We start from the raw sequence: 12,272 nt of genomic DNA, 5'->3' as shown, positions 1-12,272 counted from the left end.
CATTTTACTTTCATAATGTTCGCTCGGTGAATGTGAAGGATGTTTGGTTTGATAGTTATGACGAAGAGGGAACGCTCCGTTACTCGCGTTATCCAACGCGAGTAAAGGCCGATTTATGCTCAGTTACGTAAGCGTAAGCGCAAGCGCAAGAGGCCCTTGCGCGCCCTTGCGCACCCCTTGCGCGACTTCTCACGTCTTGCGTGCGTCGGGCGATTTTTCTAGACTTGCGTCATTTTTTACGTAAGCTTTTACGCGAGCCGCGCAGCCTGCAAGGCTGTGATTGGTCTGCTCGTCTGGTTACTACTTCCTGTCTGGAGTATCACATTTCCTGTTTTCATACCGCCACCTACCACACGATCTGGCACATAATTATGCGAACCCTTTATGCAAACCCTTCCACAGGGGCAAAGTGCTATTTTGATGCGCGACATCACACAGCTGATGCGGGATTGTGAGCCATTTTAATGATCTTGTCACCCGATATTCGTTCTATTAGGCCTACTGGCCTTATTTGTTTTAGTGTTAGCCTATTTGAATTAATTACGTAATGTTTTGTGTTCACGTTCTATGTGAAACATAAGTGTTCATGTTCTGTGTGAAACATAAGTTCAGTAGCCTCTTTGAGTGAATGAAATTTGAAAGCGTGAGTGTGTAGTGAATGAAAAATGTGTGCGTGTATGGTGGGACTATTTTCTGTATTTGATAAATAAACCCCTTTTCTCTAATAATGCTGCCTACCATATAATTTATGTGGACATTATGCGCTATAGCTTAAAGCCTTTGGCTCATCCTCATCCTCATCGTCATCCGCTTATCCGGGGTCGGGTCGCGGGGGGAGCAGCCCAAGCAGGGGGCCCCAGACTTCCCTTTCCCGGGCCACATTGACCAGCTCTGACGGGGGGATCCCGAGGCGTTCCCAGGCCAGTGTTGAGATATAATCTCTCCACCTAGTCCTGGGTCTTCCCCGAGGTCTCCTCCCCACTGGACGTGCCTGAAACACCTCCCAAGGAAGGCGCCCAGTGGGCATCCTTACCAGATGCCCGAACCACCTCAGCTGACTCCTTTCTAAGTAAAGGAGCAGCGGCTCTAATCCGAGTTCCTCACGGATGGCTGAGCTTCTCACCCTATCCCTAAGGGAGACGCCAGCCACCCTTCTGAGAAAACTCATCTCGGCCGCTTGTACCCGCGATCTCGTCCTTTCGGTCATCACCCAGCCCTCATGACCATAGGTGAGGATAGGAACGAAGATCGACCGGTAGATCGAGAGCTTTGCCTTGCGGCTCAGCTCTCTTTTCGTTACAACGGTGCGGTAAAGCGAACGCAATACCGCCCCCGCTGCTCCGATTCTCCGGCCAATCTCACGCTCCATAGTACCCTCACTCGCGAACAAGACCCCGAGGTACTTGAACTCCTTCACCTGGGCTAAGGACTCATTTCCTACCCGGAGTAAGCAATCCACCGGTTTCCTGCTATTTGTCATGGCCTCAGATTTAGCGGTGCTGATCCTCATCCCAGCCGCTTCACACTCGGCCGCCAGCCGATCCAGTGAGTGCTGAAGGTCACAGGCCGATGATCCAATGAGGACCACATCATCTGCAAAAAGCAGTGACGAGATCCTCAGACCACCGAACTGCAACCCCTCCCCACCACGACTACGCCTCGATATCCTGTCCATGTATATCACAAACAGGATTGGTGACAAGGCGCAGCCCTGGCGGAGACCAGCACCCACTGAGAACGAAACTGACTGGCTGCCGAGAACACGAACACAGCTCTCGCTTTGGGAGTACAAAGATTGGATGGCCCTGAGGATAGACCCCCTTACCCCATACTCCCGCAGCACCTCCCACAGTTTCTCCCGGGGGACCCGGTCATACGCCTTCTCCAGATCCACAAAACACATGTAGACCGGATGGGCATACTCCCAGGCCCCCTCCAGGATCCTTGCGAGAGTGAAGAGCTGGTCCGTAGTTCCACGTCCGGGGCGAAAACCGCATTGTTCCTCTTCAATCTGAGGTTCGACGATCGGCCGAACCCTCCTTTCCAGCACCTTGGAGTAGACTTTACCAGGGAGGCTGAGAAGTGTGATACCCCGGTAATTGGCACACACTCTCTGGTCCCCCTTTTTGAACAGGGGAACCACCACCCCGGTTTGCCACTCCTTTGGCACTGTACCCGACTCCCACGCGATGTTGAATAGGCGTGTCAACCATGACAGCCCCTCAACACCCAGAGCCTTTAGCATTTCTGGCTGGATCTCATCAATCCCTGGGGCTTTGCCACTGCGGAGATGTTTGACTACCTCAGTGACCTCCACCAGGGAAATTGACGACGAAACACCATCAACCTCGAGCTCTGCCTCCAACATAGAGGGCGTGTTATTCGGATTCAGGAGTTCCTCAAAGTGTTCCTTCCAACGTCCGACGACCTCCTCAGTTGAGGTCAACAGAGTCCCATCCTTACTGTACACAGCTTGGATGGTTCCCCGTTTCCCCCTCCTGAGGTGCCGGATAGTCTTCCAGAAACACTTTGGTGCCGACCGAAAGTCCTTCTCCATGGCCTCTCCGAACTTCTCCCACACCCGCTGCTTAGCCTCCGACACGGCAGCCGCTGCAGCCCTTCGAGCCTGTCGGTACCCTGCAACCGAGTCAGGAGTCCTCCAGGATATCATATCCCGGAAGGCCTCCTTCTTCAGTCGGACGGCTTCCCTGACCACCGGTGTCCCCCACGGTGTCCGAGGGTTACCGCCCCTTGAGGAGCCTAAGAACCTGAGGCCACAGCTAGCCACCGCAGCTTCAGCAATGGAGGCTTTGAACACCGCCCACTCCGGCTCAATGCCCCCAACCTCCACAGGAATGCCAGAAAAGCTCCGCCGGAGGTGTGAGTTGAAGATACCTAGGACGGGGGCCTCCTCCAGACGTTCCCAGTTCACCCGCACTACTCGTTTGGGCTTACCAGGTCTATCCGGAAATTTCCCCCATTCCCTGATCCAACTCACAACCAGATGGTGGTCGGTTGACAGTTCCGCCCCTCTCTTTACCCGAGTGTCCAAAACATGCGGCCTCAGATCAGATGACACGATCACGAAATCGATCATCGATCTTCGGCCTAGGGTACTCTGGTACCAGGTACACTTATGAGCACCCTTATGTTCGAACATGGTGTTTGTTATGGATAATCCATGACTAGCACAGAAGTCCAATAACAAACGACCGCTCGGGTTTAGATCAGGGAGGCCGTTCCTCCCCACCACGCCTCTCCAGGTGTCTCCATCGTTGCCCACGTGGGCGTTGAAGTCTCCCAGCAGAACTACGGAGTCCCCTACTGGAGCCCCATACAGGACTCCATTCAGGGTCTCCAAGAAGGCCGAGTACTCTGAGCTGCTGTTTGGTGCATATGCACAAACAACAGTCAGAGTTTTCCCCCCTACAACCCTTAGGCGCAGGGAGGCGACCCTCTCGTCTACCGGGGTAAACTCCAACACCGCGGCGCTCAGCCGGGGATTTATGAGTATCCCCACACCCGCCCGGCGCCTCACGCCCTCGGCTACTCCGGAGAAGAATAGAGTCCAACCCTTATCCAGGAGTACGGTACCAGAGCTGAGACTGTGCGTGGAGGTAAGCCCCACCAGATCTAACTGATAGCGCTCCAACTCCCTCACAAGCTCCGGTTCCTTTCGCCACAGCGAGGTGACGTTCCACGTCCCCAGAGCCAGCTTCTGCCGCCCGGGTCTGGTCCGTCGAGACCCCTGACCTTCGCTGCCACCCATGTGGCTGCGCACCCGACCCCAACGGGTCTTCCCACAGGTGGTGGGCTCATGGGATGAAGAGAGGGGGGGTGCCACGTAGTTTGTTCGGGCTGTGCCCGACCGGGCTCCGTGGCAAACCCGGCCACCAGGCGCTCGCCATCGAGCCCTCCGTCTGGGCCTGGCTCCAGACGGGGGCCCCGGGCTTCCTCCGGGCCGGGTCACATCTCCTCTTTTTTCGTTCTTCATTGGAGTTTTTTGAACCATTCTTAGTCTGGCCCCTCACCTGAGACCACTCTGCCATGAGAGACCCTACCAGGAGCACAAGGCTCCCGACAACACAGCTCTCAGGTTCACAGGGACACGCAAACCTCTCCACCACGATAAGGTGACGGTTCCAGGAGAGGGCTGGCTATTGGCTTTGGCTATTGGCCTACACTTAAATAATTCATTCATCTGTCAAGGCAGTAGCTGTTGTATAAACATTTTATATGGATATGAATTAATGAGTTTGACGTAAACCAAATTAGGTAACTTGTGTAACATGATAACTAATGAATCAAAAGCCATGCTTCCAAGTGACCAATGTATATATATTTATTGGTCAGTGCGCATACCCAATCGTAGCACATTGTACTGGTGGGGAAACACGCCAGCATCTGACAAAAAATAATCTGCCAGCTGCTCCCTGACAAGGGCCGGTTTTGGTGAGAGTCGGGAAGATATCGGATGACTCGCGAAAGGAGATCATCAAACTTTGGCACATAAACAAACCAACGACTCCCACAGACAAAGACGTCATTCTCGAGGTCGTCTTCAACGAAAAACTTTACTCCACATATTACTCCACCTACTGTTCTGGCGGTAAATTGCTTGGCAACACGCGCAACCTAAAAGGGAGCATGAATTGCTTTGAGTAAATTTTGCGCAACAACGTAACACCAACGCTGAAGCATGCAGCCGCCTTAACGCGTTTGGTGTGGCCGCACCGTAACGCTTTGACTGCTACGCCATCTGTCGGCGAAGAGATTCATTGCAATCAATCAAAGTGGACAATAAATGTATAACACTCGAATCAGACTTCAATTTATCAGGGCGAAGATGTTTGTTATTACCAGAATTGGTTAAACGAACTAGCTAAATTATATTGTGGCATTTTTTCCGTTGGTGTTATTTGGTAAGTAGATTGAATAAATGTGAAGTGATATTAAACATTAATATAATTGTACTGTTTTTAATAATTATGTTTTATTAAGTCGTTTGTATTTATGCAAGACATTTATGGGTGATGAAACATAATTGATAAAAAATGTTAGTGAAAATGAAGGAAGTGCTAGGAACCCCGTGGTGGTTCATGTTCCCCAGGAGCAGCCGGACCGGTTACACACAGCACAGATCCAAGATGTCGAGCCAGGAGGACTCTGTTAGGGAGTTCATCGACATCACAGATGTGGACGGGGAGAGAGCCCGCTTCTTCCTGGAGTCCGCCGGGTGGGACCTACAGGTGCGTGTTGACTCTCCTCTCCCCTGGTACTGTGTGGAGAAGTTAAATTAAATCAGAGGTTTAAACACCAGTGCGGACGCGGGGGAACCCCATAGCATGTGGCTAACGTTAGCCGGGTCCGCCGATGATTTGTGCAAGTCACCGTTTAGACAATGGCCTTCTGGAACCGGCCTGGCGATCCGCTGACATCCCGGTTCACACGAAAGAGCGGTATTAACTAAACCCTGAGACTAGTGGGTTAGTTGATTAAGCCATCCCCTCCAGCGCAGTGCTGCTCTGAATTGCGTAGAGGCGGCAGTTCGTCGGTCCGCTCGTCTGTCTCTCTGTCCGGATATCATGAGGACTCTTTGTTGACAGCTGGGCTCTGTCTTCATCCTGGTCCACCATCACCAGTCCTTCTCGTTAGTGTCCCGTAGCTGTGCTCCTGTCTCCACCTAAGACCACTTATCATGTACATTTATGTTGTATGATGTACATCATGCGTATGTGACGTACTTTCAAACCCGGGAACTCTCGGCCGGGATCAAACCCCTAACCACCCGTTCTCTCATCAGCTGGGATCAAACCCCTAACCACCCGTTCTCTCATCAGCTGGGATCGAACCCTAACCACCTGATTACTCCTCAGCTGGGATCGAACCCTAATGACCTACTCTCTCCTCAGCTGGCCCTGGCGAGTTTCTTCGAGGACGGAGCAGAGGATGACATCGTCACACTTCCTCAGCCGGAGAGCGCCTCCTCTGTGTCCCGCTCGGCAGGTCCCAGGTAACTTGTTCACCACCTCCTCCATCACCACCACAACCTCCTCCATCCCCACCACATCCCCCTCCATCCCCACCACAACCTCCTCCATCACCACCACACCTCCTCAATCACTAAACACCACGTCCTCCTCCATCTCCCTCACCTCCATCACCACCATCTTCTCCATCTCCATCCTCCCCCTCCTCCATCTCCAACACCACCACCCCTCCTCAAACATCACTAAACACCACCACCACCAACACGCACTTCACTTCCTCCAAGTCAAGAGGTGCGTCTTTTGTTCTCGGTGGTAAGGTGTTTACGTCTGTACATACTGCGTGTAATGCACTGAATTTAATACCGTTGATAGTTGTAGCGACAGGTGTTGCTATGCTATGACAGCTGCCTCTAGAGTCTTGAACTGACCCGTGTGTCGTCTCCAGTGTCCAGCCCAGAGTGACGTCCCTCAGGGACCTGATGAACGAGGCCGACGACGACAGCGACGAAGAGGAGGGAGAGAGGTGAGTTCCTTCATTCTGGTGGTGCTAGCTCAGTACAGCTCTTTATGGGAGTCCTTCTGGTGGTGTTAGCTCAGTGTAGCTACATATAGGAGGACTTCTGGTGGTGTTAGCTCGGTGTAGCTACGTATAGGGGTCCTTCTCGGCTAGCTCAGTGTATAGGAGTCCTTCTAGTGGTGCTAGCTCAGTATAGGAGTCCTTCTGGACGGGTTAGCTCAGTGTAGCTACGTATTAGGGATGTGAATAACTCAAATATTTCATGGTCGAATAATCAGTGGGTGGTATGAACGAATAATCGATTATTAAATGTGTGCCGACATTCACAAAGGCAGCCATGGATCATCGGTAAGAAATCACTCAATACCTTCAACGCAAAAAAACAACTACCTTCTAAGTAGTTCCAGTCAAATTGTCTGTTGTGAAAAATGCATTAAACTGTAATCAGAAAACGCGGTGATATGCTATAAACCCTATAGTATCTGTGGTGTAAAGTCTGGGACGAATTTCAAATTATAAATATGAACACTTTATTTTGAAAGTATAGACCGTCGCGAATCCCATTGAAACAAATGGCGCGATGATTCGGTCTTCAAAACGAGGCTGGGACGAATTTAATTATAAATATGTACAATGCATAACGTTAGCTCTCTGGCTCATAGCTGAGCGGACTAGAATACCTCCTGTTGCCAAGTCGTAGCTAAGGTCCTATTTACTGGATAGGACGGACCTTGGCAACATTTCCGTTGCATAACAACAACATTTCCGTTGCATAAGAACCTTACGGGAAGGTAATGATTGTTCCAGGTATTAGACAAACCCTCAGACGTTACCAGGTAAACAAAGTTATGGCTTGTGAAAAACTTTATATTTGAATGGGAAAAAGTGTTAACGGTCCAAATGTTAGAAATCCAGAAACCCTCGGGGACAAATAATCAAATTTCTGACCGATCCCTACTATGTATAGGAGTCATTCTGGTGGTGTTGGCTCAGTGTACCTATGTAATGCAGTCAGTCTGGTGGTGTTGGCTCAGTTTAACTAGGTAATGCAGTCATTCTGGTGGTGTTGGCTCAGTGTAGCTAGGTAATGCAGTCATTCTGGTTGTGTTAGCTCAGTGTGGGAGTCATTCTGTGTTGGCTCAGTGTAGCTACGTATAGGAGTCCTTCTGGCGGTGTTAGCTCAGTGTAGCCAGGTATACGAGTCATTCTGTGTTGGCTCAGTGTAGCTACGTATGGGAGAGTCACTGTTTGTCGTTCCAGTGAGAGAGCAGGGGTCTCATTTATAAAACTGTGCGTGGGATCGTTACTAAAAATGTGCGTACGCCCAGAAGCCAAGTTTTGCGTGCGCCAAAAAATATTCGGATTTATAAAACACTGCGTACGCACACCTGTACGCAATCTTTGCTTTATAAATCACATACTGACTATAATTGTGCGCAGCTGAATCAGCTTCACGTTCCGCCCTCTACACGCCCCTTTTTAACCATAAATGGTCAATGCAAATGACCTCATGAATGCGATCTGCATATAAAACAGACTCAGATGCCGGTATTATGTCTTGTTGGAAATAATGGCAGAAGTACTGAGAAAATCAAAAAAGCGAAATTTCACGGAGGTTGAAGTGGAGACACTTGTGGGTGAGATGGAGGCCCGAAAGGTAGTTTTGTTCGGCGGTCATGGGATTGGAATCGCCAACAACAAAAAGCAGAGTGAGTGGCAACATGTTGCTGCAGCAGTGAACTCTGTCAGTAGCACGGAGCGCACAGTCCCAGAATTAAAAAAGAAGTGGTCTGACATAGAGTTACATATTTTTATGTAGCCTACCAATAAGTCGTTATGGTCCCTAAATACCCTCTCCCTCCGAATCCTGCATGGTCCGCCAGAAGTGCCATATGGTGCAGCATTACCACGGCGCTCACCTCTGTATTTATAGGGTTACGGTAATAAGACTGACGAGAACGCCTTGGATAATCAGTTTGTAATTACCCACGTAAAATGTTCTTGAACATAACCCCTTTTTAATGCCTGATTTGTCATGAAAAGCATCAAGAGTAACGGACAACGATTGTGATGAGTGTGGATTGGTTTTTCACACTTGGGATTTAATTGACATTTGATCATGTGTTTACAGTGTCACATAAAAATATTATGTTATTGACACATGTTGGACCGATGCTTTATTCCATGCAGTCGCGCCGTCAGTGGACAGTATGGAGTGACGGGATTAAATATAGAGAATTTCTTTTTATTTCTATTCTAAGGAGATATTTCTGGAGTTATAACTGAGAAATAACGCAGTGGACTTAAATTATTCTGATTAGGATTTAACGCATGATACGGGTTGAAATTAAATTGATGAAGGGCGATGATAAAACATAATCTTCGTCGTCGTTCTTCTCACTCTGCAATTCTTCGGTCTGACTTCAGTTCACCACCACACCGTCTGTGTCGCCAATTCTCCTTTTCCTCCAAACCATGCGTACGCATGGGTCAGAGTTTGCTTAGGGCTGCTCACATTTTCCCGTCAAGTTGGTTTTTTATAGATCACAACCTTGGCGTGAAAAGTCACGTACGCAACTTTCAGCCCCGTTTTGTGCGTACGCAACGGTTATAAATGAGACCCCAGGGCTTTCTGCAGCGTCATGGCATTCTGCTGCAACTCGTTCTGGAGCTAACTGGCTTTGGTCCAGTCCCTGGTCACCTCACCCTGGCCCCTTTCATCAGTGTTGTCAGTAAAGATGTAATGATGTCCTTCCTGCCGATGTTAACCTGCCACGCTTTTTTTCAACCTTTTAACGTGGACGATGAAGGACTCTTTAAAGAATCGTTGCTACTGTTAGCCGGGTGGTGTATATACCACTGTTCAGCCGGGTGGTGGAGGGTGTGACCTCACCTCTCCTCCGGTGCGTTCCTGGGTGTGACCTCTCACCTCTCCTGTGGTGGCGGGCTGGGTCTGACCTCTGACCTCTCCCCCCCCCCCCCCAGGTTCTTCGCGGGGGGCTCTGAGCGCAGCGGGCAGCAGATCGTGGGACCGCCCAAGAAGAAGAGCTCCAACGAGGTGGTGGAGGACCTGTTCAAGGGAGCCAAGGAGCACGGGGCGGTGCCCCTGGACCGGGGCGGCCCCGGGGAGTCCAGCAGACCCAAGGTCAGTCAGCGCGCCGCTCTGGCCTTCAGTACCGACGTCGCTTTGGCTTTAATACGAACAACGGAACAGACCCGAGTTCACAGCGACACGGTGCCAGTGATGCGTTCTTTAGCGGGGCTGCGTGAATGTATAAACTATCTGGCGTCTGTTTCGTGTCGGTGTTTATGAACGACATCGACGGTGCGTTCTGTGTTTCCAGGCGTTTGTGGGCGGCGGCTACAGGTTGGGGGCGGGGCCAGAGGAGGCGTCGGCCTACGTGGCCGGAGAGAGGAGGGCAGCCAACAGCCAGCAGGATGTGAGTCTGCCCGTTAACGGGACGGGTCTTGTCTGTAGTCGTGTGTGTGTGTGTGTGTGCACCTTGACGTGGTTGCTTAGCAACAGTGTTTGGGTGTGTGTGGCAGGTGCACGTTGTGCTGAAGCTGTGGAAGTCGGGCTTCAGCCTGGACGAGGGCGACCTGAGGAACTACAGCGACCCGGGGAACTCCCTGTTCCTGGAGTCCATCCGCAGGGGGTACGTCTCACTAACGGGTCACTTCCTGGGTTCAACCAAAACCTTTTTTTTTACTTATTTACCTATTTTTTTTATAAAAAATAAAGGTAAAATCTTATTTGATCATCATGTGGCAGTAACCAAATGTATTCATGTATAGGTCATGTTAGATTAGTGTATCGTAAAGGTCATGATGGAGTATAGGTCACAGTATACTATATAATCCATAGGTCATGAGTCAGTACTGTATCGGCCATGGAGTATTTTTGTAACATGTATAGGTCATGATGAAGTATACTGTACATAATCCATAGGTCATTTTCAAGTTGAGTGTATAATGTATGTAACGTATACTGTAACACAGTGGTTCTCCACTGTTCTGGGCTTGGGGCCCACAATTGACCATGTTCATTAAGTCGCGACCCACTTTTCTACAATTCAAACCTAGTAAATGTTTTGCTCAGGAAACGGCTTAGTAAACGCACATACACAATGTCATTATTTAAACATAAACAAATTCTTTCATCCCTGCATTCAAAGCACGTTAATCTCCTTAGGCCTACTCTTTCGCACACACTCCCGTGACCCATTCAAAACGGGTCCGTGACCCACATTTGGGGCGAGACCCACCAGTTGAGTAACAATGCTGTAACGTGCACCCGACAGGGAGATCCCTCTGGAGCTGCGTCAGAGGGCCCGGGGGGGGCAGGTGAACCTGGACATGGAGGACCACCGGGACGAGGACTTCGTCAGACCCAAGATCGCCTTCAGGGCCTTCGGAGGGGAGGGGTACAAGCTGGGCAGGTGAGCCGCGCTCTGACTGGACCGGGGGTGATATGGCCGGCCCCTCCTTGTATCCGAGACCTCTAAGACTGTCCATCCCCCTGACCACTATGACCTTTGACCCCTCTAGCGCCACCCCTGACCTGGTGGTCCCGGCTGCCTCCCAGACGGACCAGGTGGCCAGCGAGGCCCAGGCCAGCGCCTCCGTCAGCCTGGACGCCGCCCAGCCCGTCACCAGCATCCAGATCCGGCTGGCGGACGGAGGACGCCTGGTGCACAAGTTCAACCACACCCACAGGTGAACTGAAGCTACCGCTACCTTCACCGCTAAAGCCACCGCTACTGCTACCTTCACCGCTGCGCTAGCCGCAGCTATACCTACCATAACTTCATCGCTGCAGCTAAATCTACCGTGTGTCTTTACCCCCGTGCTATCTGCAGCTAAAGCTACCGCTAACGCCACCGCTACCTTCACCGCGGCGCTAGCCGCAGCTATACCTACCACTAACTTCATCGCTGCAGCTAAATCTACCGTGTGTCTTTACCCCCGTGCTATCTGCAGCTAAAGCTACCGCTAACTTCACCGCTGCGCTAGCCGCAGCTATACCTACCACTAACTTCCTCGCAGCAGCTAAATCTAGCTGTGTCTTTACCCCCGCGCTAGCTGCAGCTAAAGCTACAGTTGGTCTTCACCATACTGTGTAAACTATGGTTGGACGTCTGATTCCACCCGTTCGTTTCAGCTGAGGTTACAGGCATGGCCACCCAAGGTAACAATCCCCACTTTCACTTTGAAGGGAACGATAACAGGAAGTCTCCTCTCCGCAGGGTGTCCGACGTGCGGCAGTTCCTGGTGGCGGCGAGGCCGGCCATGGCGGCCCGCGAGTTCGTCCTGATGACCACGTTCCCCAACAGGGAGCTGACCGACGAGACCCTGACCCTGCAGGACGCCAACCTGCTGAACGCCGTTATCGTCCAGCGGCTACAGTGAGACCCCCCCGAACCGGAGACCCCCCCCCCCCACCCCCACCGGAGACCCCTCTGTTAGCCCCCCCGGTGGAGCTGCCTCCTGGACTTACTGAACGGACTTCTTACCTTTGCAATTCGGTTTCGGATTCCCCCCCCCCCCCCCCCACCTTTTCTTTTTCTATAGTGATGCGTTGTGTGATGCTGCCCCTTGTGGCGGGAGGTGGAGGTTGCTTTGTAGCGTTAAGATGGAGCAGGAGCAGAGCCCGTACCAGACGCCATGCGTGGCAGAGGGGGTGGGCGGGCGGGAGAGGGGATTTGTTCTGATGTAATGATGATTAAAATGCTGTGGAAGTGAGCCAGGCTGTGTTTGTTCTACGC

The 12,272-nt window shown here is 51.3% G+C and overlaps 1 protein-coding gene across 1 annotated transcript; it reads left to right on the top strand.

The window, feature by feature from the left end:
* The first annotated feature begins 5,096 nt into the window (after nucleotides 1–5,096).
* nsfl1c (NSFL1 (p97) cofactor (p47)) lies at nucleotides 5,097–12,247 on the top strand. Its single transcript, XM_030366781.1, has 9 exons — nucleotides 5,097–5,249; nucleotides 5,913–6,013; nucleotides 6,436–6,513; nucleotides 9,493–9,652; nucleotides 9,852–9,947; nucleotides 10,054–10,163; nucleotides 10,809–10,946; nucleotides 11,056–11,223; nucleotides 11,754–12,247. Exons 1-9 carry the CDS (start codon nucleotides 5,100–5,102, stop codon nucleotides 11,914–11,916), a joined length of 1,164 nt encoding a protein of 387 aa, XP_030222641.1. The 5' UTR covers nucleotides 5,097–5,099; the 3' UTR covers nucleotides 11,917–12,247.
* The last annotated feature ends 25 nt before the right edge of the window (nucleotides 12,248–12,272 follow it).

The sequence above is a fragment of the Gadus morhua genome, chromosome 1, assembly GCF_902167405.1.
Source record: "Gadus morhua chromosome 1, gadMor3.0, whole genome shotgun sequence".
In the NCBI taxonomy this organism is placed as follows: domain Eukaryota; kingdom Metazoa; phylum Chordata; class Actinopteri; order Gadiformes; family Gadidae; genus Gadus; species Gadus morhua.
The sequence above is the reverse complement of the archived record's forward strand: the minus strand, read 5'-3'. Positions and strand labels throughout refer to the sequence as shown.

Coding starts and splice junctions, on each gene's coding strand:
- nsfl1c (XM_030366781.1), top strand. CDS start 5,100: ATGTTCCCCAGGAGCAGCCGGACCGGTTACACACAGCACAGATCCAAG. Junction 5,250..5,912: donor CCGCCGGGTGGGACCTACAG/GTGCGTGTTGAC, acceptor CTCTCTCCTCAG/CTGGCCCTGGCGAGTTTCTT. Junction 6,514..9,492: donor GACGAAGAGGAGGGAGAGAG/GTGAGTTCCTTC, acceptor CCCCCCCCCCAG/GTTCTTCGCGGGGGGCTCTG.